Source organism: Nesoenas mayeri, assembly GCF_963082525.1.
Source record: "Nesoenas mayeri genome assembly, chromosome: 2".
Classification (NCBI taxonomy): Eukaryota; Metazoa; Chordata; class Aves; order Columbiformes; family Columbidae; genus Nesoenas; species Nesoenas mayeri.
In genome coordinates, this window is record NC_137543.1 from 154,510,086 (window position 1) to 154,532,017 (window position 21,932).

General features: G+C 38.8%; 1 protein-coding gene across 2 annotated transcripts in view; it reads right to left on the reverse strand.

Moving 5' to 3' along the window:
• Window positions 1-3,882: 3,882 nt before the first annotated feature.
• The window catches only part of UBE3C (ubiquitin protein ligase E3C), a 79,777-nt gene continuing 61,727 nt past the window's right edge, over window positions 3,883-21,932 (reverse strand). Inside the window, exons 20-23 of one of the 2 annotated variants that reach the window (XM_080338975.1) lie at window positions 14,552-14,740; window positions 14,387-14,453; window positions 13,398-13,528; window positions 3,883-7,652 (exon numbers count right to left, since the gene is read on the reverse strand). In XM_080338975.1, the coding sequence (XP_080195101.1) occupies window positions 7,482-7,652; window positions 13,398-13,528; window positions 14,387-14,453; window positions 14,552-14,740 (558 nt within the window). In that variant the 3' untranslated portion in view covers window positions 3,883-7,481. Of the gene's footprint in view, window positions 7,653-8,560; window positions 8,662-13,397; window positions 13,529-14,386; window positions 14,454-14,551; window positions 14,741-21,932 lie in introns of those variants that run through there. The other variant, XM_080338976.1, reaches the window with a different exon arrangement.

Here is a 21,932-nt window from a genome sequence, read left to right on the forward strand (position 1 = left end):
TTCAACAAACCTGCAGACAGGTAAACTCAGTCCTAGACTGGAGAGTAACTGTTCTGGCAGTAAAATGCAGCCATGATTTAACAACCACACAGGAAGATTTTGTCTGCTGACAGGGTGAAATGGAGCCTGCAGGACACCTGTGCGTGATGCCCCATCCGTGCCAGTCAGAATTCCCACATTTCTCCCATTTGACTGTTCCATGAGCTTTGCTGGATTGCACTGGGCTACCCAGCCACTGCGGGACACAGACAAATTACAGGAGTTTGTCCAACAAACTGCACCTTTGGAAGAAGTGAATACAGAGGGAGGTGGTTTAACATTCAGCATCAGTGCTATGGCTTTTGAGTCAATGCTTTGCGTCGCATCTATAAAAAGCAGAGAAAATAATTGAGAGCTCAGCTTTCTTTCTGAGTCTTACTTTGTAGTTGATAGCAGATTTGCAATCTGCCCAATTTTCCTCTACTCTGCCCTGGTGAGACCACACCTGGAATATTGTGTCCAGTTCTGGGCCCCTCAGTTCCAGAAGGACAGGGAACTGCTGGAGAGAGTCCAGTGCAGGGCAATGAAGATGATGATGGGAGTGGAGCATCTCCCGTGTGAGGAAAGGCTGAGGGAGCTGAGGCTCTTGAGCTTGGAGAAGGGGAGACTGAGGGGTGACCTCAGTAATGTTTACAGATATATAAAGGGTGAGTGTCAGGAGGATGGAGCCAGGCTCTTCTCGGTGACAGCCAATGGTAGGACAAGGGGTAATGGGTTCAAACTGGAACACAGGAGGTTCCACTTAAATTTGAGAAGAAACTACTTCTCAGTGATGGTGACAGAGCCTGGAACAGGCTGCCCAGGGAGGTTGTGGAGTCTCCTCTGGAGACATTCAAACCCACCTGGACACCTTCTTGTGTAACCTCATCTGGGTGTTCTGCTCCCGTGGGGGGATTGGACTGGATGAGCTTTTGGGGTCTCTTCCAACCCCTGACATTCTGTGATTCTGTGCAAAATCCTTTAATAGACAAAGCAGCACTGAAAGTTGAAAAAGCAAAGACATAGAATCTTGAATCCAACTTTTACCTGATAGGTGCCATTTATTAACAATTAAATAAAAGCATCTACAGGCATCCAGCAAGGAAGAGAAGTTCTGTGGTACACACAGTCCCTGGTCACAGAAAATTCCACAGAAGGTATTTTGAAGGTGCCGCTCTGCTCACTGAACAAGCAGGTCAGAGATAAATTAACTTTGTCATTTTCACCTGATAGGAGTCACGGGCAGCATAACAGCACAAGGCAATATCTGAGAGAAAAAAGAACTTAAGTTTGAAGTCTGCAAACCCTTAAGTCAGCTTGCTTTGTCAGAATGACTTCAAAATGCACTTTTACCAAATTAAAACTAGACACCTTCCTAAGTGCAGGGCGGTTTTGTGCTATCTAGATTTTTCTCTGCATACCTGTACATCTTATTTCCCATATTTTCCCTAGTTGTTTACTATAGCAATTAATAAACTTATGCTATCTGAGATGCATGCAAGTCACATTAAACTTAACCATAGATAGCAGTTTCTAGTTATAATCTGCACAGGAAACAAGATCACACTTGATGCACATAAGTAGTTAAATGTGGGGAAAAATCTGTAGAAACAGTTGTTGGTGCTGTAATTTGTTCACTTGGGTCTTACCAAGCCACCTATATCGGGACAGCAAAGCCCTGTCCACATAGAATGGAGTTGTCTTCTATTTTTTCTTAGGGAAATTCTCTACTTTTATTCTTCATTTCAAAGACATGACAGCATTATTCTTGGAATGAATTTCCACATACCTCAAAATTTGCAGCTTTTCTAAGTCATCCAGCTCCTGTGAACAAGTCACTGACCTGAGATGGAGTGAAGCTGAGCCCAGAGCTTCACTTTCAAACAAGTACTGTCTCAAGATAGCGAGTAAAATGCTGCACTGGTACCAGTGGGAGGCCAGTCAGCTGAAAGTAGATGAGCAGAAAATGTCCTGGGGTTTCAGGAAGGCAAGTTGAAGATGAACCCAGAAGGTGTCCCCGCAGCAAGGGCCACCAGCAGCACCGTGGACTGCGTTAGGGAGACTATCAGCAACAGGTTGAGGGAGGGGATTCTGCTTTGCACAGAGGTGAGGCACATCTGGAGCGCTGGGGCTCTCCTGTACAAGAGAGGTGGACACGCCGGTGAGTACAGCACCGGGTGACAAATATGATGAAGGTTTGTGGAGTCTCATAACCTATCTTGCAGGGTTACATGTTGATAAAGGTTCAGGCTGTCAAAGAAGCCTGGGTTGTATTAGCACCCAGATTCCTCCTCGGCTGCTTCACTTCTGAAGTGGGTATACATACAACACCACATTCATGTCCATAGGGCAATGTCTGCAAATAGTAAATAAATGAAAAGCACCCCCTAGACTTCAGTAAGAAAGGTAACAAACCAATCCAACACTGGAATTACTAATATATGTACGCTTTGTTAAGCATCTACATATTTGCAAAACTTACTGTGTTAGATCTAACAGTGAATCCTAATCAAATATTAATGGATAAAACTAGTTATGAACGCAACAGTAACAAGAACAATAATGATACAGATAACACTCATGATTGCAATTAAGATGACTGGCAGTGTCACACGGTCAAGCATCCCTGGCCAGGAGAATGTCACCACGCCAAGGAGATCCTCAGCTAGTTCTGTCCCCAAATTAGCTTTTATGGAGTTGCTTTACCTACACGCTTTACCTACACATTTACAACTGTGATCTGAGAGCAAAACCACACACAGGAGATCAAAACCGCAAACCTTCCATCACACAGACAAAAAATTTGGGTTTTGTTTCTTGGAATTAAGCCCTGTGCAAGGTACAAAAGTGGTAGTGGGGTAGTTCTCGGAATTCAAGGTACAAACGCAGGGAGGAAGGTACAGAAGGAGGGTCAGTGACCACAGCGGAAGACACTGAGAGACCTGGGGCTGTTCAGCCTGGAGAAGGCTGAGATTCCTCCTGGTAGGTGCCCGGTGTCAGGACAACAGGCAACGGGCACAAACTGGAGCGGAAGAAATTGTGTTTAAGCCTGAGCAGGCAGAGGGTTGGACTCAGTGATCTCCAGCCATTCCTGCTGCCCTCAGCCACTCCGTGTTCTCAGAAATGGATTCAACAGGATTCATCATCACTTTTTGCCTTGTGTTGTCTATGTGTCAGAAACCGTGAGCTTTCCAGACACGTACTGAAAACCAGGCAAGATATCTGGGCAATTGAGTTCTATTTGTGCTATAAATTATGAAGTATCCTACAGGAGTTTTCTGTAATTTTCTGTTTACCACATTTTAGTGGTATATAACTCAGGAATATATGATGCTATTTGTAAGTATTCCAAAATAAACATGCACAATAGTAACTTCATAAATGCTATATGAAAATAATAGAAATTGAAATTATCAAATGAGATAAAAATTAAATTACACCTTCAGAAGCACCCACATCTGTGCTAAAATTCCAGAAGAAGCTGAAATAGGTGGCTTTGTACATTTGCTGACAGAGCAGCATTCTTCACTATGAATTACAGCTTCTCATATTTTTATCCAAGGAGGGAGACTTGTTCTTCCCAAAGATTCTGAAGAAGTTTCTCGAAGCACATCAGTCACCTCAGCTACATTGTTTGAAAGACATTGAAAACAAGTCAAACCTTAGAGCCGCGGTTTGACTGACAGCAAGAGCTTCGGAGCTTGAAAACTGAAGTTGCAAATCACCCTGAAGCAGCAGTAACTTCAAGACCAAAGTCAATATTAGCTTCCCTTTTAGAAGCTATCCAGCACTATCAATCTGTAGCAAGATAATATAAATGTACTGAAAACAATGGAAGAAAAGAGTGTTTCTACAACATTTCAAGAAAACTCAAATTATTTTATTCACAAAAGCAGAAGTCAATAAAAATATAGATATCCTGATCAGTTTTACAGACCACGTTCATTCCTGCTCTTCTTCACTGACAGGTAAAAGCATCATGAAAAAAAAAATAGTAACAAGCATTTACATCACAAACCATTATTAACACAGATTCAGGTGAGCAAATGTTTTAAAGTTTTGCATATAATCATAAATACAAAAAAAAATCACAGCTCCAACACAACATTCCAAGAAAAACAGCTCTCTTGCTTTTCCCTTTTTGTTTCTGTGCTGTACTGTTTTTCAGGGGTGGAAAGAGTATGTGCTGTCTCACTGGCATTGAACAGAGGTTTTGGTTAAATGGAAATCTAGCACGAGCTCCCTGCACGCACTCAAGTATTTTATCTGAATTCCAAACCCCTTTACAGACCAAATCAGGATGTTTGTGCCAGACTACTTGAGTGCAAACCTGTCCATGTGTCTACTAATAGCATCAGGAAGCTCTTAGTTTTAAATTATGGAGCACCCCACATGAAAATTACTGCAGATATCCTAGCTGCTAAAATCAAACTTGTGTCAGGCTAGGGTTTACACGTGAAACTGGAGCTAAATCTTTCCTCTTTTGTAGACATGAACTCTCCCTAGAAATCACAAGCGAGTTTTGTGAAATGTATACAAGTCCGGCTTTCAGGACCATGATGGAAGACAACTGAGATTAAGGAACAAGGAACAAATAATTTCTGGTGTGTGTTTGTTTGTTCTCTTTTAAATCCAGCTAGTAGGAATAAACCCATATAGGGAAAAATTCTCATAGGAGAGATGAAGAATTTGTGACCTCTTCCATCTTAGCGATAAACCTTGACAACACTGGTTTTGAAACAGTTCACAAAATTAACGAAACAAAAAGCAAACAGAAAATGCTGTTGTTTTTAAAACAGCAAGTACTGAACTAGGAGGACAAAGCACTGAAGTACAGAAAGTGACTTTAAGGAAGGGTTGTATTGCATGGAAAATTCCAGACCCTTAATTATTACTGCCACAGTTCTGATGATCAAAATCTACAATAGTATTTCAGGTTACTGGCATGCAAAATGCTTCCTGCCTCTGCCCACCTAAACTCTGCGAGTATCACAACTGGGAGAGAGTTTGCTCTTGTTTTAAAAACCAGAAAAATCAATTTTTGTATATAAACAATTCTTGCTATGTAAGAGCTACAAGAGACCATTTAGACCACGTAGCCCCTCTCAGTACCTGACTTAACTACCCCTAGATTATTTCTCATACCTTTATCTCCCGTTCCATAAAATATCCAGCAACAGGTCAGAGAAAAGCAGGGACTCGCGCTTCATCCTGACGCCACAAAAGCAGCCGACAGGCGGGACTGACAGCGGTGGGTGACACGGGGACGCCCGACCCTCTTCCGACCGCGCTCTGGACGCTGACGGTGGCACAAGCTATTGCACCAGAGTGAAATCTGGGCTGCAGTCCCACTGCTGGGTGTCAGAATTTCACACTTCATGTACAGAATATACAAAACGAGACCACCGAGTACTACACACAGAAGAAATGAAAAGTATTTTCAGCCAACTCACAATTCTCTACGGACGTTTTCTGCCACTGCGCGGTTCTTGCAATTACACGACTACACCTGTGTGTAACTCACCCTGCCCTCCCTGTTGAACCTGCACTCATGGTAATTTGGCAGCTCCTCTTCCAAAAGCACAAAGCGAACGTTACCGGTCATGATTGCTTGGCATGACTCCCACACAGTCTTCAAAATATGCATATTTAATAGAAAATTTAAATTTACTTTTACAAAATACAGATAACAACACTACCCAATGTAGCAAAATAATGCAATTGAAAAATAATTTCAAAATATTTAAAGCGTTAGGTTCTAAAATAAATAATGCTATCTAAATGATGTGTTCGAGTCTTGCAATTACAAGGAGGCAGTTCCACTAGCACTGATCTCTTTCAGCTTCTTTACAAGTTCCACAATTTATGTAGAAAAATATACAAGAAAAGGATTTGGGGATAAAGAATAGGTTGGGTATGTTAACATTTAACATAAATAAAAAGCCTAAAGCAAAACCAAAAGAAAACCAATCATTTTATTTCTGTACATCAAGACTACAAATAGCATTTTAACTCTTCATTTATTACCCAAATTAAGAAATTATACATTTTTATATGGTTACTAGTAAACATCTTAAAATCACTCCGTTTTCCCACATTTAAAAGGATATTGCTGGTTACTGCTTATTAAATATGAAATCCAACAGTTTCCAGTAACAGCAAAGTATTTTTTTGCATAAGAGATGAATACAAATTTGATTGTAAATTTTGATGTAAAAGAAAAACCTAAAGTTCAGAGGGATGCACTGATGAATCTTACAGTTTGAACTGTAATTCCTTTTTCAAACCGACTGCAGTTTGCATACGAATACCCAACAATGTGCCTACTAATAGAGGATCAGTTCCTTCCATATGAAAGCAAATTTTTTCCCCAGATGTCAAATTACATTAAGCAGCATATTCCCACCTACTTTTCTTAGCAGAAATACTGCTGGCAGATGGATATAAAACGCTGTTTAATCATCAAAAAATACTGAATTTGACTAGCGTCTACAGCACAGATACGGTATTTAAGGTGGAAAGAACTGACAGGGAAAAGGAATGTGAACACCACAGGCTTCAAATATAAAAGATAAAGCCTGATAACTTTGGTTCAAATAATTTTAATAGTTGTTACATGTATATTTTTCCAAAGTGATGACTTCTGTATGTACTGTTTATGCAATAGGAATCTGATACATTTAAAAAAAGAAATCTGTACAGGCACAAAAGACAGAAACAGAACAGAGAAAACATGGATAGTCACATCCATTTACGACAGTGTTCAAGTGATGACACAGCCAAAGGTTGAACTTAAAATAACGCGAATCCGATTCCTCCAAAGTATTTCAGAAAACACAAATAGAACACTATAAATGTTTTATCTCCGTGCCTACCATCTTGAGGGAAGGTAGTATAAACCAAGATCCATTCTGCAACAACTATGGTTTGTAAACAATTCTACAACATAAATCAAGATGTTACGTTATTGGTAATGAGCATTTTCATCCTCTCAGTTCTGGGATATCTGCAAACATCTGCTTCGCTTCCATCTAAAAGATTAATTACAGGATGTTAGCCCTGTCTCATCCCAATGTGCTGCATGATACACAACTTTATTGCCGGTTTGTGAACTTATTTACGTTTGAACAGCACAAAGCCAAAGCTTCATCTTTGGTTAATCTCACTGAGATGTCATTGCTCTTTAAATGTGCTCTTTCTTCGCATAAAACACAGAAACAGCCACACTGCACACAGCATTCATCGTTTTGAATCATAAAGCAGTGTCAATGTATTATTAATTAATGAAAGCTAAATAAGAAACTGTGTTTAAAAATGAAACCTATTTGAGGGCATTTGATAAGACACAAGAGCTGCAGAAATCTAGAGAGAATTCCCTTAAAACTGCTCGGGTACGGGTGCTGCTTATAGAGTAGGCACTGGTTAGTTCCTCTGCAGATCATCCAAACAAGCATCGGTTCTACTCAGCTGAGTTCAAATCCAGCAGCACATTCAATGGCATAAAGAAGTTTGCTTCGCATCAGGTTCTCATCATAAAACTCAGGAAGCTTCAGCAAGTTCATGCAGGTACTGGCAGTAGGTAGCCTGTCCAAATCAGAGCCTCCATTGTGAATGCAAAATGCAGGATATAACTCCTGAAAGACACAACAGGAAAACAAAAACAAATCAAAAAACACATGCAAGCTAAAACATACCCTGTAACAGCTGGCACGGAGTTCTAGGAAATAAACCATCAAATTAAAATCTGAAATGGCATTTATTTGTGTTCCTGGTGGGCCCAAAAGCACTCCCGAATTGCGTATCCCCTCCCTCTACCTCATCTCCACCAAGATCCGTTAATCTGCAAAACACAAAGCCATTTACCTGCTTCTAAGGAAAAAAATAATTTGTTATTGTTCATACACTCTATCCTGCAAACGGATGATGCTGAAAAACCAGTGAAACACAATATGGAAAAAGTAGCACAGCTGGATGTCATAAATGTTTTGTTTTATTTGGGAGAAACAACTGGGATTCACAACTTTGGCCTCTCCTTGCAAAGGCTCCCAAACGCTGGTGGCTGCTGCGGATTCTGTAGGAACAGGAAAATGCCGTGTTCTGTCACGCTGCGGTTTTCTGGCAGTGAAATACATGCCAAACACAGGGAAGAACAGACCGCTAGCAAGAGCGGAGGTAAATGGGAAAGGACATTCTGTCCTGTTCGAATGACACATGATATTTGTCATTGTATATTGAACCAGCTTCTTCTGAGAATTATACTTCGTTTTTTCCTTTCAGACACAGAACATCGTTTCTGTATACACAAAAATCATAACAAGAGCAATGTGCTACAGCAGTCACAACATTCTTGTGTTAGAGTTTAAAGGAGTTTTAAAGTATTCCAATTAGATGCATAAATTCTACATGAGCAGTGATGTTCTGAGGAGAAAGGAGATGAATGAGTGACCAGATCAAAGAATAAACTTAATAAATTTTTACTACTAAGTCAATTTCTTTCTGTGACATCACAAAAACAATCAAAATAAATAATGACCAAAACTTACATTTTCAGTGCTTTCCTTCTAGAGCTTTAGTTTGTCAGCATATCCCAGATACATAAAATAAATTCTTCAAGCTGATGAGTATCAAGCCATCATTTTCCTTCTACTCATCACAATACACAATGATATTTTCTTTGTTAGAACCAAGTGTCCGATACAACACTGAAGGCATTTCTTGTCCTAAAGGGATTTCTGTCTAAATTAACCTTCCAGCAAGGTTACAACTTATGAATTTCAAGATGAAGGGTACTAACAACTTCAGTGGATCTGTTCATGTGCAAGATTAAGCCCGATTTACACTACCATGGTCTAGAACTCTGAATCAAGAGGTACTTTGTATCCTCCAAATAAAAATCTAACTTTAAATAAAGTAATTACACTCGGTGTTTCTTGACAGAGTGATTAGAAAGTCACTCAGCTGTTATTGGGATGCTAGTGATGTGCATAGTGAGTCTCTAACGACATAAACTTGTCAAACCCTCATTATTCTGATGTGATAACTATTGATCTCAGGTACAAGCTTCTAAGACATATCGTAGGTAATATTTAACTGTTTTAATAACATCTGATATTTTTTTTCCTTCTGAGAAGGAGTGCAGTGAAACATGTATTTATTTGTTACTTCCAAAGCACTGCTTTTGATAAAATTAATACTTTCTTGCCAGCAAATGCCTCCCTGAAGTAAAACAGCTCTGATTTTAGAAACTGGAAAAAAAAATCCCAGCTCCAAAGGCAAAAGGTCAATGAGATTCTAAGCTAAATTATTGTTCAAATGGAGGCCTTAAAAGTATTTCATGGCTAAAATGCTGCATTTTTAGTGTTCCTTTCAAAATGCTAATTGAATTCCCCCACTTTAGCTTTAAAAATGGAAAAATGAAGTTCTAAATTGAAATGTCATGCCAAGGGCATCATTTGTTGCATAATTAAATACTGTACAGCGGGAAACTGCAATAGTTTGGAAGTGAAAAGTATCATCAATTTATTATGTGACCTGATTGGAACTTAACAATTTTCAACCACGCTTTAATGATTTTTTTTTTGTCCGTAACAATCACATTTATTAAACTTATTAAACTTTAATTAGCTTTAGCAAATGTTATTCTGAGTCTGAATCTGGCAGTAAGAGTTTAAAATTTTTAAACTATGCAAAGCTAGGCTAGGTTATCTATAAGATGTCTTGACATTCATATTTTATCTTAAATTAACACACACTAACTTTAAGAAAAGGTGAAGGTTTCACAACATAAAGCACACTGACGATTTCAGAGTGAGAACCAGAAATTGTTTTCCTCTCAGAAAAATACAGTACATGTATTAAAAATAGGAGCTAATTTTGAAGACAGGTTGTGTTAATGTCTGCCATCAACAAATATATTCAGACAGTTAGTTATTTGTCCGGCCACACTCAGCACTCCTGCAGCTTCACGCTCTTCAGAGCAACACCAAGTGTCACAGGCTACCAAGACATTACTGCTGATGGCACTACCAGTTACCTACTGTCTTGTCCAGCAAATGTTTCCCAGCAGAACCCTGGTTTGTTGGTAAATCCGTGTTAACAAGACACAACTGCAAGCACCAGGCAAGTCCCGACCTCCCGCCCTCTCCGTGCTGCCCGGCACAGCAGCCGTGACGTGGGGTTGAGCTCGCAAGTTCGTTGTACAGTGAATTAATCTTTTCACTTATTGCTGTGTCCTGGTTTTGTTAAAAACAAGTTTCTCTTTTAGTGAATTTGCCTGTCAGCTAAAGCCTTCATACTAACTGCATTTTCCTGGAGAACCAGACACATGTTTTGGTAAACCTAGCAATGGAATGCAAATTTACTGATAAGCATGGATGGACATCTCATGAGAGGGGCGACAAGAAACAAGTGACCAAGAAACTGACCAACTGTGTATAACATTCCATTCACGTGAATACTTCATATAAAAGTGGGAGATCACAAGGGTCTCGTCCTTTTTTTCCTTTTTGCCTTTGCTTTTTCCCTTCTGCTTATGGCCGACATTAGGAGAGGACCTTGCTAGTCGTCCCTGCGAACTGAGGCCAGTGACAGACTGAATCCAGCTCCTGTTGGCTGCAGAGTCTAATCCAGGACTTTGGGTGCCGGCTCTGCAGTTGCTGAGACTTTCAAGATTGGTTTTGTATATTTTGTATTATTTTCTCTATTCTTATTAGTAGCATTAGTAAAACACTGTTAATTTTTCCAACTCTCTTCTCTCTGTCCTTCTTCCCCTCCCGATCGCCTGTCCTGAGTGGGAAGGGGGGAGAGGGAGGGGCAAAAAGGGGGAAGTGGGGGTGGAGAGGAGGTTAACAATACATCTGCCAGGGTTTTATTGTCACCCCGCAATCTTAACCCTCGACATGCTGTCATGCTGAAAATTTGATGACTGTTTTACTTCCATTTTTTCCTAGCCAAGTACATTAAAGGCAGGTTGTGGCCCATCTCCCAAGCACGCACACAAACTTCAGCTTCCCACGTTTGGCTTCTTTCTAATGTGCCACCATCAGCTTTGATATTTTTAGACTTTTGATTCACTTCCTCCATCTCTTCAAGTGTCACACTGGCTACCTCAGAGCTGGGTAACTGCATCTGCATCTCTTCCTCTCCCCTTGTAATTAAAAAGGATGACAACAAATGGAGACTTCTGTTTCTCTTGTTTCCACAAAATTGTTTCCCAATTCTCCCTTCATTACGTGACTGATATGCACTGCTCTATCTTGATCTCATCCCACCGTTTTTCCCACTGTCCTATAAAATCCTGTTTGTGGATTGAGCACTGTACAATGATATTCACACAGACTTGGCAAGTTTAAGAGAAATGCCTGCAGGCTTTCAAATAACCAACCACACAAATCAATCAATTAATACGCCAGAGAAGGCTGTTTAATCACATGAATCCTATCTGTTGTCTCCATATCCAAATCTAGTCACCCCAGACACTCTTGACTATTAAAGGGGATCTAGTTGGTATGTTTTGTGGCATCTAAGACATTATTTGTTTCATCCTGAAACAGACATGTGGAACAGTCAAGACAAATTACCAACAGAAAGTGCCAAATCCTCTCCTCAGTGCCTATAAAAGGAGCGTAGCTGACCTATAGATTATAGATCCCGAGGCCAGAGGATATGTTGCCCATCCACTTGCTAACAGCTCCACACAGCTCTTGCAACTGGTCCACATACTACTGTATGACAGCCCACATATGCCTTTCTATATTTTAAATCATTGAAGTGTCAGAGGTCTGTGTCTGAGACCGCTGCAATTTCAATACTGGAGCAGCTTCTTGCTTGTTTTCCAGAGGAAAACTATTTATGAAAAAAGTAAATCATCAAAGTTTGAAAATTCTAAAACGAATTTTGTTTCATTCAGTAAGAGAAAAACAGTAATAAGTGCTACAAACATCTAAGTTGTGTGTGAAGAAGGTGGCAGGTTTTGTGCCATTTTTTACTTGTAATACGTTTAACATGTGTCACCCCAGGACACATCACAGGAAAGGGTCAAGTTTGTTGTTTGTTTGTTTTAATGCTGATTAAACACACACACATACACACACAAAACCCACACAAAGAAACACACTCCACCAGAATGAACTTTCACAATATGATTCAAATAAAAATATCTGAATTCCTTGTCCCTACATAAAACGTTAGTGTCTGTCCCTGAAGTATTTCTATAATGAGAAAATGTTCATTCATTTTACAAAACAGCTAATAAACCTATAAACCTTCAGGACTTACACAATACCTGCATTCATTCCTTATGAATTCATCTATCTATTTTACCTAATAGATGTAGGAAATTAATCGCTATCCACTGCTAATTGAATGTTGTACTACAGTACCTTATAACGTGACAATTTCCAAAGGACATGTACTCAAATTTTTTTAGCAACAAATCCTATTCTTACTTGTAAGGAACTGGATGACGCAATGCCTATAGTTGTTCCACATTAGCCCATCTTTGTATTAATTGTACTAAACAGTACAACAGTAAACATGCTGTTGACCACTGTAATAAAGCTGATGGAGTTTGCTGTGAAGCAATCTTTTATTTATTACAGAAAAACATGAAATGTTCCCACATGTTAGAGGACATGAAGTCCATGGCCAGTTCTTAGAAGTTTGCAGCCCAGCTGTAACTCAAGGGTAAAACGTGCCCAGAATTTAGTTTCAAAATGTCTTCAACTTGTCTCGGCCTCTCTTTCATTTTTTTTAAGCTCTAGACAAAAGTTTTCTTCATACTTAAGCTTTACTGTAAATAGCCATCTAAAGACAGCAGCAAAATATTTAGATACAAAGGGTAATGGGCTGTGACCCTATAAGCAGATAAGTGGTAATTAGAAAGAAACAAAATATATCTGCCACTTCAGATGCTTAAATTAAGAGGTTCAAATTTAATAGCTACTTTTACATCCTAAATCCTCTTTTGCCTGATTTAAATTATTCTTAACTCAACCTGTTCCTTGAAACTGGTAGCAATATCGTTTCTGTACAGTAACACGAAATGTCAGCGAGGATCTCCCACGACAAAGCACTCTAATCAACCTGGTTTTAGGCTTATCAAACTTTGCAGTTCAGTAGAAAACAATAGAGCAACCTGTCATTAAATATTTTAAAACTACTCATCATACACAAGGGCAAACATTGAAGCTGCTTCCATAGTCACAGAGGAACATTCTTCTCAAAATAGAAATTCCTACAGACAACAAAAGTCTGTATCATAATCTGTAGTATTTACAGAAACTCAACAGGAAGTTAAGATGCTTAAATACATATATACATATATATATATGAGACTTATATACATATATATATACACACACACATATACATACACATACCTTAAATCCCAGAAGAGGCGGTCGAGAGCAGCTTGTTACAAACTTGAGCAGTTTGCGTTTATCTTCATCAGTGAAGCTTTCTACAACTCTCCAGAATATTTTAATTACAGGATGGTCTGCTGTGTAGCCACCTATAATGATATTTAAATTATTTATAGGTAGAATAGTTTTACATAAGAAATGAATTCTTCAGAAAAGCGAGCATCTGTCTTGAAAGGCTTAGGGACAATATGAGAACCAGTAGGCATACACTGCTGACTTTCAGTATCTATTGAGCTCTTTGATCACCACATTTTGAGTTTCTCACTTGTTCACCTATGGCTATTATCTCCCTCAGCTTAACTGCAGTTTTCTTCACGGAATTCTATTTGTTTATTTTAAATTAATTTTATTTACTTTAGCATTTACTTAGTAACTTTTATTCTAAGACTTTTATTCTAAGTAACTTTTATTCTAAGACACTGCAAAATCTGCAAGACTCAGGGTGTTATTTAATGGATCATCGTCCTTTGAGGTAAGCACCGATGTGAACTGATGATACGGTAGCTACTTTTTGATTACATTAATGATAAATGCAGGGAAAAATGAAGTAAGATACCTTGCATTTCTCACAAGGAAAAAATATGAGCTCTCTCTTCAGGCTGTCTGATAAATGCTGAGTGTTTGAATGCCGTGGTAGAAACAACCATCCCAAAGTAATTTGCAGGCTTGCTTTCAGGGCAACCAGACACAACATCGAGTCATATCCATTTAGGAAAAGGAATCAAATGCCAGATAATTCAAGTGTATTAATAAAATCAATTACATAACTACATCTCCAGCATTTATAAAAATAGGTCATAATTTTACCCAATCTTCTGAAATTCAGGCCTGTCTAGAGAATTTGGCCAAAGTTTACAGTTTTTTTTTTTAAAAAAACTAGGATAAAAAGCAAGTTTATTTATTCCTGAGTCAGTCATAAAACACTTATTTAAGTAAAACATACTTACCTGAATAGTTTGTGAAAGATTTGAGGTCATCCAAACTAATAGGAACCTGGGCACCAGAAATGAGAACCTAATAGTGAAGGAAACCAGACAGTTCCATTACAGTCAAAAATTGGCATTTATTTCTGCATTAAGCCATTCTTTTTCTGCACTTTTAAGTAGAAGTACCTGTATTTCCTGTTGATCAAACATTCGAAGCCATTCGAGATTCACGACATTGGCCAGTCCCTGACGAAAAGCGAGGCAATGCTGTCGGATTTGCTTGTTTAACCTGTAGTCGGCCACCAGGTGGATGTAGGCGATTCGGTTCGCGCTGGTAACAGGAATGTCTTTTCCACCCGGCTTCAGCTCAACCACCTATGGACACAACAATTTCCATCACCTTGACTAACTTTAATTCTGTGTGCTGTAACTGTAACATTGGACTGCAACACATTCTAGTAAGTGATGTATATATTTGAACTTTGCTAAATACACACAAGGATAACCACCGTTTAATCATAAGAGCACGTTCTATGGCACCCAGTTTTTATACCTAGACCTCCAGCTGCTAATGCAGCTGACCACATGGTCCCATGGTTTATTACCAGAAAGCAGATTTGGCAAAGTCAGAGCTCTTTTATAGGAAAAAAAAGAGTGATATACGATATTCACCACTGCAAGTCAGAAATTGGGGTGAAAAGCTTCCCTTCGGCAAGCTTGCTCCTGCCTTCCCTGCTGTTAATAAGTGCCCTGGAAGAGGAAAGCTGGGCTTGATTGGCTACGCTCCTCCCTAATGGGTTGGTGATCGTGAATCCTGCAGGATCACATTGCAGCAATGTCCACCAAGTCAAAATTAAGATTCTGACACAAGCTTAATGTACAGACTGATAAACATTCACAATTCATACTGTTGAAAATCAATTTACACACGTTCAGCACCTTAGACAACAACAAAAAGCCTAAACCTTGTTTTTCTGCCAAGAAGCTTTTGTCCTTCCTTCAAGTACAAACAAGATACTTCAGCATGGAAGAATTTTTAATGGGAAGAACAAAAACAAAAAAAGCCCCACAAAGATACTATAAATGCATTAAGATATAAAGCAGGATCAACAGTAGTTGTTATTAAAACACTACTGACCTCTACATATTCTACTCTTTACTACAAGATGAGTAGTAACCAAATCTGAAGGGATTATTAGAGTACTATGAGGATAAAAAAATAATGAAAAGCTGAGATAGAGTCACCTTCTGAAGCTTTCAGAAAAAGTCTGGTTTTCTATAATCTGGAGTCAGCAATTTGTTTTTTTAAATAACTGTGCATTTCAGTCTGTGGTAAAAATCACATCTTTAGAGGACAGAGAATTAAACGCATGAATAACTACTTTTGTAACATGCTGCCTCATAATGTGAGCCCGTTCCAGTACTAAGCAAAATGCATTAAGATTAAAAATTCGCAGTGCTTTTGAGCAGATTTTCACTTGATTCATAGATTTTAAAGGCCAAAAGAGAACATTAAGATCTGCGACTCTGACCTCCCAGAAAACACAGGCCAGAGGATTCTGTCTAGAGATTCCTGTATTTAACTCAATAAATCCATAGATGAGTTAGAGCGCATTTATTTAAAGAGACAGGCAATCCTGGCGTAAAGACTCAATGTGATGGAGTATTTACCACTTTCCTTGATAAGCCAGGACAACCCGACTTACAATAGGTGTTAAAAATATGTCTTACTTCCCACTTTAATCCTTCAACTGCAAGGTTCTTGCTTTTGTTATGTCTACAGTAAAAAAAGCAAAACAAAACAAACAGAACCCATCAATACTCCACCATGTCTGTGAGCAGGTAGTTCTGACTGTGTTTAAATCCTGGAGAATTAAGTCAGCTGAACTTCACACCCTCCCCCAAGGGGCTTTCTCTGGGGTGCAGCCCTGGGGAGACTGGCCAGTCAAGGGGGTACAGACCAGTACCTGGTGCCACTCGCTGGCCCTGAGATGAGGATATTTTTACAGATAAAGTCCACAAGGAGTGTTACTCAGAGCATGGGACGTGTTCCACACCGCGGTGGAAACATCTGCTGAGAAGGGGCCCCTGTGCTGCTCAGCTTTCTCCGCTGCTACCTCAGGCAACAACCCGCTCCAGAAATGTTTCATCCTGCTATAGTAGCTTTGCTGTTGTCACTGGAAAGTTAGTCAATAACTGGATTTATCCAATGATTAGAAACATTTCCACTTCAACAGTTCAAGTTCGTTCATACCCATTGTTCTCATTTCAATATTGTCCTATAGCTTAACCAACTCTTTCCTTCCTCCTCACTTACATCCCATGTCAGGGCAGCAACTACATTAATCTTCCCAGTGCCTTTTTCAATGAACTAAGCAATGAACTCTTTTAATCTCCTCTTATAAAATACCCTTTTACAAGGCCTAACAAGATTAGAAAGCTTTCTCTTACTTACTATTTAATTTCTTGTCTTCCTTAGCTACAGGATCAGTGCTATCAGTGGTGTTCCAGATGAAGAGATCATTCTTGAGACATCCACACTACTAATACTTGGCTATCTGCCCACTTACCCATCTCTACTGGTTTTTCAGAACTGCATTATTACCTGTTCTTCTGTCACTACTTCACCAAATACAACTGAAGTATGGCTGACACTGAATTTGGCCGTATTAAAGCGTATTTGTATCTCCTAGCTCATCTTCATCTTAAGAATACAGACACAAACAAACAAAAATAGTTATTATTTCATCTGTGTAAAATATTTTCTGTGAGGTCAGTTCCAGAAGGACAGGGAACTGCTGGAGAGAGTCCAGTGCAGGGCAACAAAGATGATGAAGGGAGTGGAGCATCTCCCGTGTGAGGAAAGGCTGAGGGAGCTGGGGCTCTTTAGTTTGGAGAAGAGGAGACTGAGGGGTGACCTTATTAATGCTTATAAATATACAAAGGGTGAGTGTCACAAGGATGGAGCCAGGCTCTTCTCAGTGACAACCAATGATAGGACAAGGGGCAATGGGTTTAAACTGGAACATAAGAGGTTCCACTTAAACTTGAGAAGAAACTTCTCAGTGATGGTGACAGACACTGGAACAGGCTGCCCAGGAAGGTTGTGGAGTCTCCTTCTCTGCAGACATTCAAACCTGCCTGGACACCTTCCTGTGTAACCTCATCTGGGTGTTCCTGCTCCGGCGGAGGGACTGGACTGGATGAGCTTTCGAGGTCCCTTCCAATCCCTGACATTCTGTGATTCTGTGATTAGGAAAAAAAAAAAGCTTGAACTGAATTCCTTTTAAAATAGCAAAAGGGAATCAATGGCAGGGTGTTTTATTACAGAAAACTGCATTTTAAGATTCATTCCAGCAACAGGTGAAGTAAAACGTCTGACCTTCCCTGCAGGTCAGCAAATTGAAATCAGGACACAGATTAATTTATGCTCATGTTTGCACTATAATAGTATTGTGTCCACAGTGGTCTAAGGATGTCAGGAGAGCTGTATTTATTGTATAATAAAATTTATTTTCTGTCTCTATAATGTTCTTCTTGCAAATCAGAGATAAAAAGAAGTGGTGTACTCTGACAGCTATTTTTAGAAGATAAGAAAAAGAAATTTAAATCCTATTTTTATACTTTATTTTTATATTTGTAAGTAGCAAACCCTGATTTCTGCCCCAGCAACACTTGTGCAGCTCCCCTTCCCCCTCGCAACCCTGCGCTGCCACCGGTGAAACTACAGCAGGTCACCCAATTTCCTGGGGATTCCCACTCATCTAACTCTCCATTCTCAGAGTGTGTCAATGTGAGGTTAATTCTGCCATCGTTTTGTCAAAGTACCATCACAGTCTGAAACAAAAGGGCTAATGTAGCAGGAAGAATAAATATAAAACAGAAGAGAGAAAATAGTAACACTTCTTAGCAGTAAAACTAGAGTAAATGTCAATGCAGTCCGCTTTTTACTCATTCAGTGTTTTCATGGCATTTTAAAGAAACTATGATAGAGCTCCCACTTAATTCTGAATGTCAGGAATTATTGTTGAAGTGTTCCTTTTCAAAAATGGCACAACACCATTTATTACATCAAAGATTCATCGGCTTGCATGTTTATTTTTATCCATCCAATTTTCGCCACTAGATGGTGCAAGATAATAACACAGGTTACACAGGATGGGTGAGAACAGAAAACTACCCATAATGTGCAGACTTGTGTCATCATCTTATTTTCTAGCTTGCAGATCTAAGTTTGGAAAAAAAAGTCATTTCAACTTGGTTCATTATCAAAATCACGTATTTTAAAAACAATCAAATCATACATATTTAAATATACTTATTTAGCTAAGTGTTAAGATCATTCAGACAGTACCAGGGATTACTGAATTCGATTCAATATTCACAAAGTATGCCTTCAAAATGAAAGGGGAAATATGAAAATGGGATAGAAAAGTCCCATATTTGTAAAAATCTGCTAGAAAAATGTGCTTTTTGCTATTTACTTCTGTCCATAGCACTATTGCATCGGGCTTCTGACTGAAGGTCAGATACACTCAGAACTACAGTTGCATGTCCTGAGGGTTTTCTTGGCTATAAATTCAACTATATGTTTCTGCAGGAACATACTAAAAAATGTGATCAACTTACACTTATATTCTTATATAAGAAAACCACCATAGTTTGTAAACAAGAAAAAAAAGTAAATGTCCTTTATGTACAGTCGCAGATCAAGTGAACAGTTTAGACTATCATTTGGAATGTTTATGTCTACTATTATGAATGTTATCATAATAATGAAATAAATACACACATACAAAAAAAAAAAATCAGGGAAACAGTGAATAACATTTGTCAAGCAGAATTCAGGGGGGTTATCTTCTGGCTTATTGATAACAATCTGTCACACAAAGTCAATTTGTGATGTGATTAGAGGCAGAAAACGGCAAGTAGCTGTTGGCAGACAATGGTAGTGGCTGCTCACTCAGGTCTGGCTGTGGCTGCTGCTTCCCAAGCCAATGGAGAAAAAGGGAATATTTAGAGGGTAAAGTGGGGAAAAATTTTAGGAGAGAATAAGGGATCTGTCATCTAGAACTCTTGTTTTGTGTACAAAACCAAGATGTATCTTCAGTGCAGTTCCAAAAAGAACTCTAACAGATAATCAAGAACTCTTACAAACTTGGTTTTAGGACAGGTAAAAATATTTTATGTTTTCTCTCAGACTCTAATCACCTTTGTTCACATCACCCCTGAAGACTTTCCCAATTCTGAAAACAGTTCAATAAAGGTTTTCTTTCTTTCCCTGCCATCTGCCTTCCAGATGTTCAGGCCAGAGTTCCAGGTAGGAGATTGTATTTGAATACCTAAGAAAGCATTTGCCATAAGTGTTATAAATCTGCCTGAGACGAATCAGCCTCAACATGAGTATTTTGCTTCTGGAAAACCTCCCAAAACACTCATCTGAACCCCAGTATCCTAGAAAAGAAGTTGCCAAGACAGAAAGTTTGAGAATGATTTTTTAAGGCTTCAAAATTTTCTCTCAGGGAAATTTAAAGGCAAAGAACTTTCCTTTAGTGAGCCAATGTACGTTCAGCAACAGCAAAGGCATTCACATCTGTTTAAAAAGCCAAGGAAAGTGTCACGACACCAAGTTCTATACTATATGGATTCCACAGAAACTGCTGCCATATACGTTATGATGCTTTTCTGTGGATCTGTGTTTCTTCTGATCATATTCAACTGTTCAGATCCATGTAACCGCAAGAATCAATGTCTGAGGAGACTCGCTGGAGTACAGAATCAAACATTTTTGAAGGAAGACAAATAGATTTGGAATCTTCCTTCCTCTCTTCCCTTGGGCTGTCCGAAAACTTGGCTTCCTCATTGCAGGGGAGAGGGGGGGTCTGAAAAGAGGTGGTATTTTCTTGAATTTGTTAACCTTACACTTACTATAAGCATTTCACAACCATTTTATCACCATCTAATCTACAAGATAAAACAAAAAATAAAATCAATACGTACGGCTACTTGAAGGCACCTGGAACTATAGGCTGACATTCTTTCGAGATTTTTTTTTTACTGGCTATCATTTTATGCAGCAGATCCAACAGTTGAAATCTAGGATGGTACCACTGCATTAGATAGTTCTTTATCAAAAGCTAAAGCTATTTGGGGCTGGAAGATAAGGTTGATGGCATAGCTCCCCTAATTAGCAGGTCTAATGTGCAAATTATTAAGTACCTTTTTCAACTTCTGGTGAATGCACTTTGACAATAGTTTAATGGGATCTAAAAGCACATTACAGGATTGAAATCAATACGCTGATAATAGAATTTCTACCTTCTACTACTGACAGAGGCAATAGAGCCCCTTTTGAATGCGTCTTTCATTGCAGATAATGCTTCTGTGCCACAATTGCTGGATGGACACTGTCACCAGGATAGCTATTTACAATGATAGATTTATGATGCATTTATTGGGCACTAATTTATTAGACACTAAAGTGGTTGTTTAGCTGAAAACTGGAGGTAATGTACATTCCAGATAAAGAGTGCAAATTAAGCTCTTTTCCCAAAGTGAATTAGCCTTACCTTGACACAATTAATTAGTATGCAATGATTACACGAGTCACATACCAGACAAAATGTGTTTATCCATATAAGGTTTATTAAGGTAATGAAATGAAGTATAAAAAGTAACTTGTTGCATTAAAACCCAGATGACAGCAACAGAACCCATTATTAATAGTTCTGTTGAACTACACTAACATGCAGCCTCATTAAAAGATGGTTAATATTTCACAGCTACCATGTTCTCTCTCCAAGTATAAACATCACGAAACAACATCAGAATATTTAATTTCACTTACATTTCCTTTTGTTACTCAGAAACTCACTCTTATAGTTAATCTTCCTTTTAAAGTTATGCTGAACAATTAAAAGTCAAGAGTCTTGATCACACCAGCCACAGCCCTCAAAGGATTTTAACAAACAAATCAGGCTTCTTGCAAAAAAGTACTTTTTACAAGTTTATGTTGCAGTAGGTAGAGTTGGCAACATCTCTACCTTGGGTCTCCCCTTATGTTTTTTTCTGAGCTATTTCTCTTTTCTATGTCCTTCTACCTTATTGTTGAGGTAGGTTCTAACTTGCGTGGCTAATTTTTGAGGACGTACAGAGTAGATGTATAAAGTATGAAAACGAAAACCCCTCCAGAAAATATTAGTTACTTTTCATTTTTAATTAGAGACTAAACTGGATTTGTATTCACTGCGGATTCTACAGAAACCCATTCAGTATCAGTCAGAGCACATGCTACAACAGAGCAGGCACCCCACTGTACAGTGTTGTACCACAGAGCAGGAACCCTAAGAATGTGTTTTCTGATAACCCTGTACCACATGCATTTAGTTCAAGTTTTGGAGTGTTTTTTTAAAGAGCGCAGGTCAGAAGTTTTCATATAAAGAGTGTAACCCAGGGAAAAAATGATGTATGGTGTATGTTTAATACGAAACACTACTTCTATCAGGTAATTTTTGACTCTCCCCTCCAGTATGATTCAGGAATCCCAAATCTGAGGATACTATTTTAA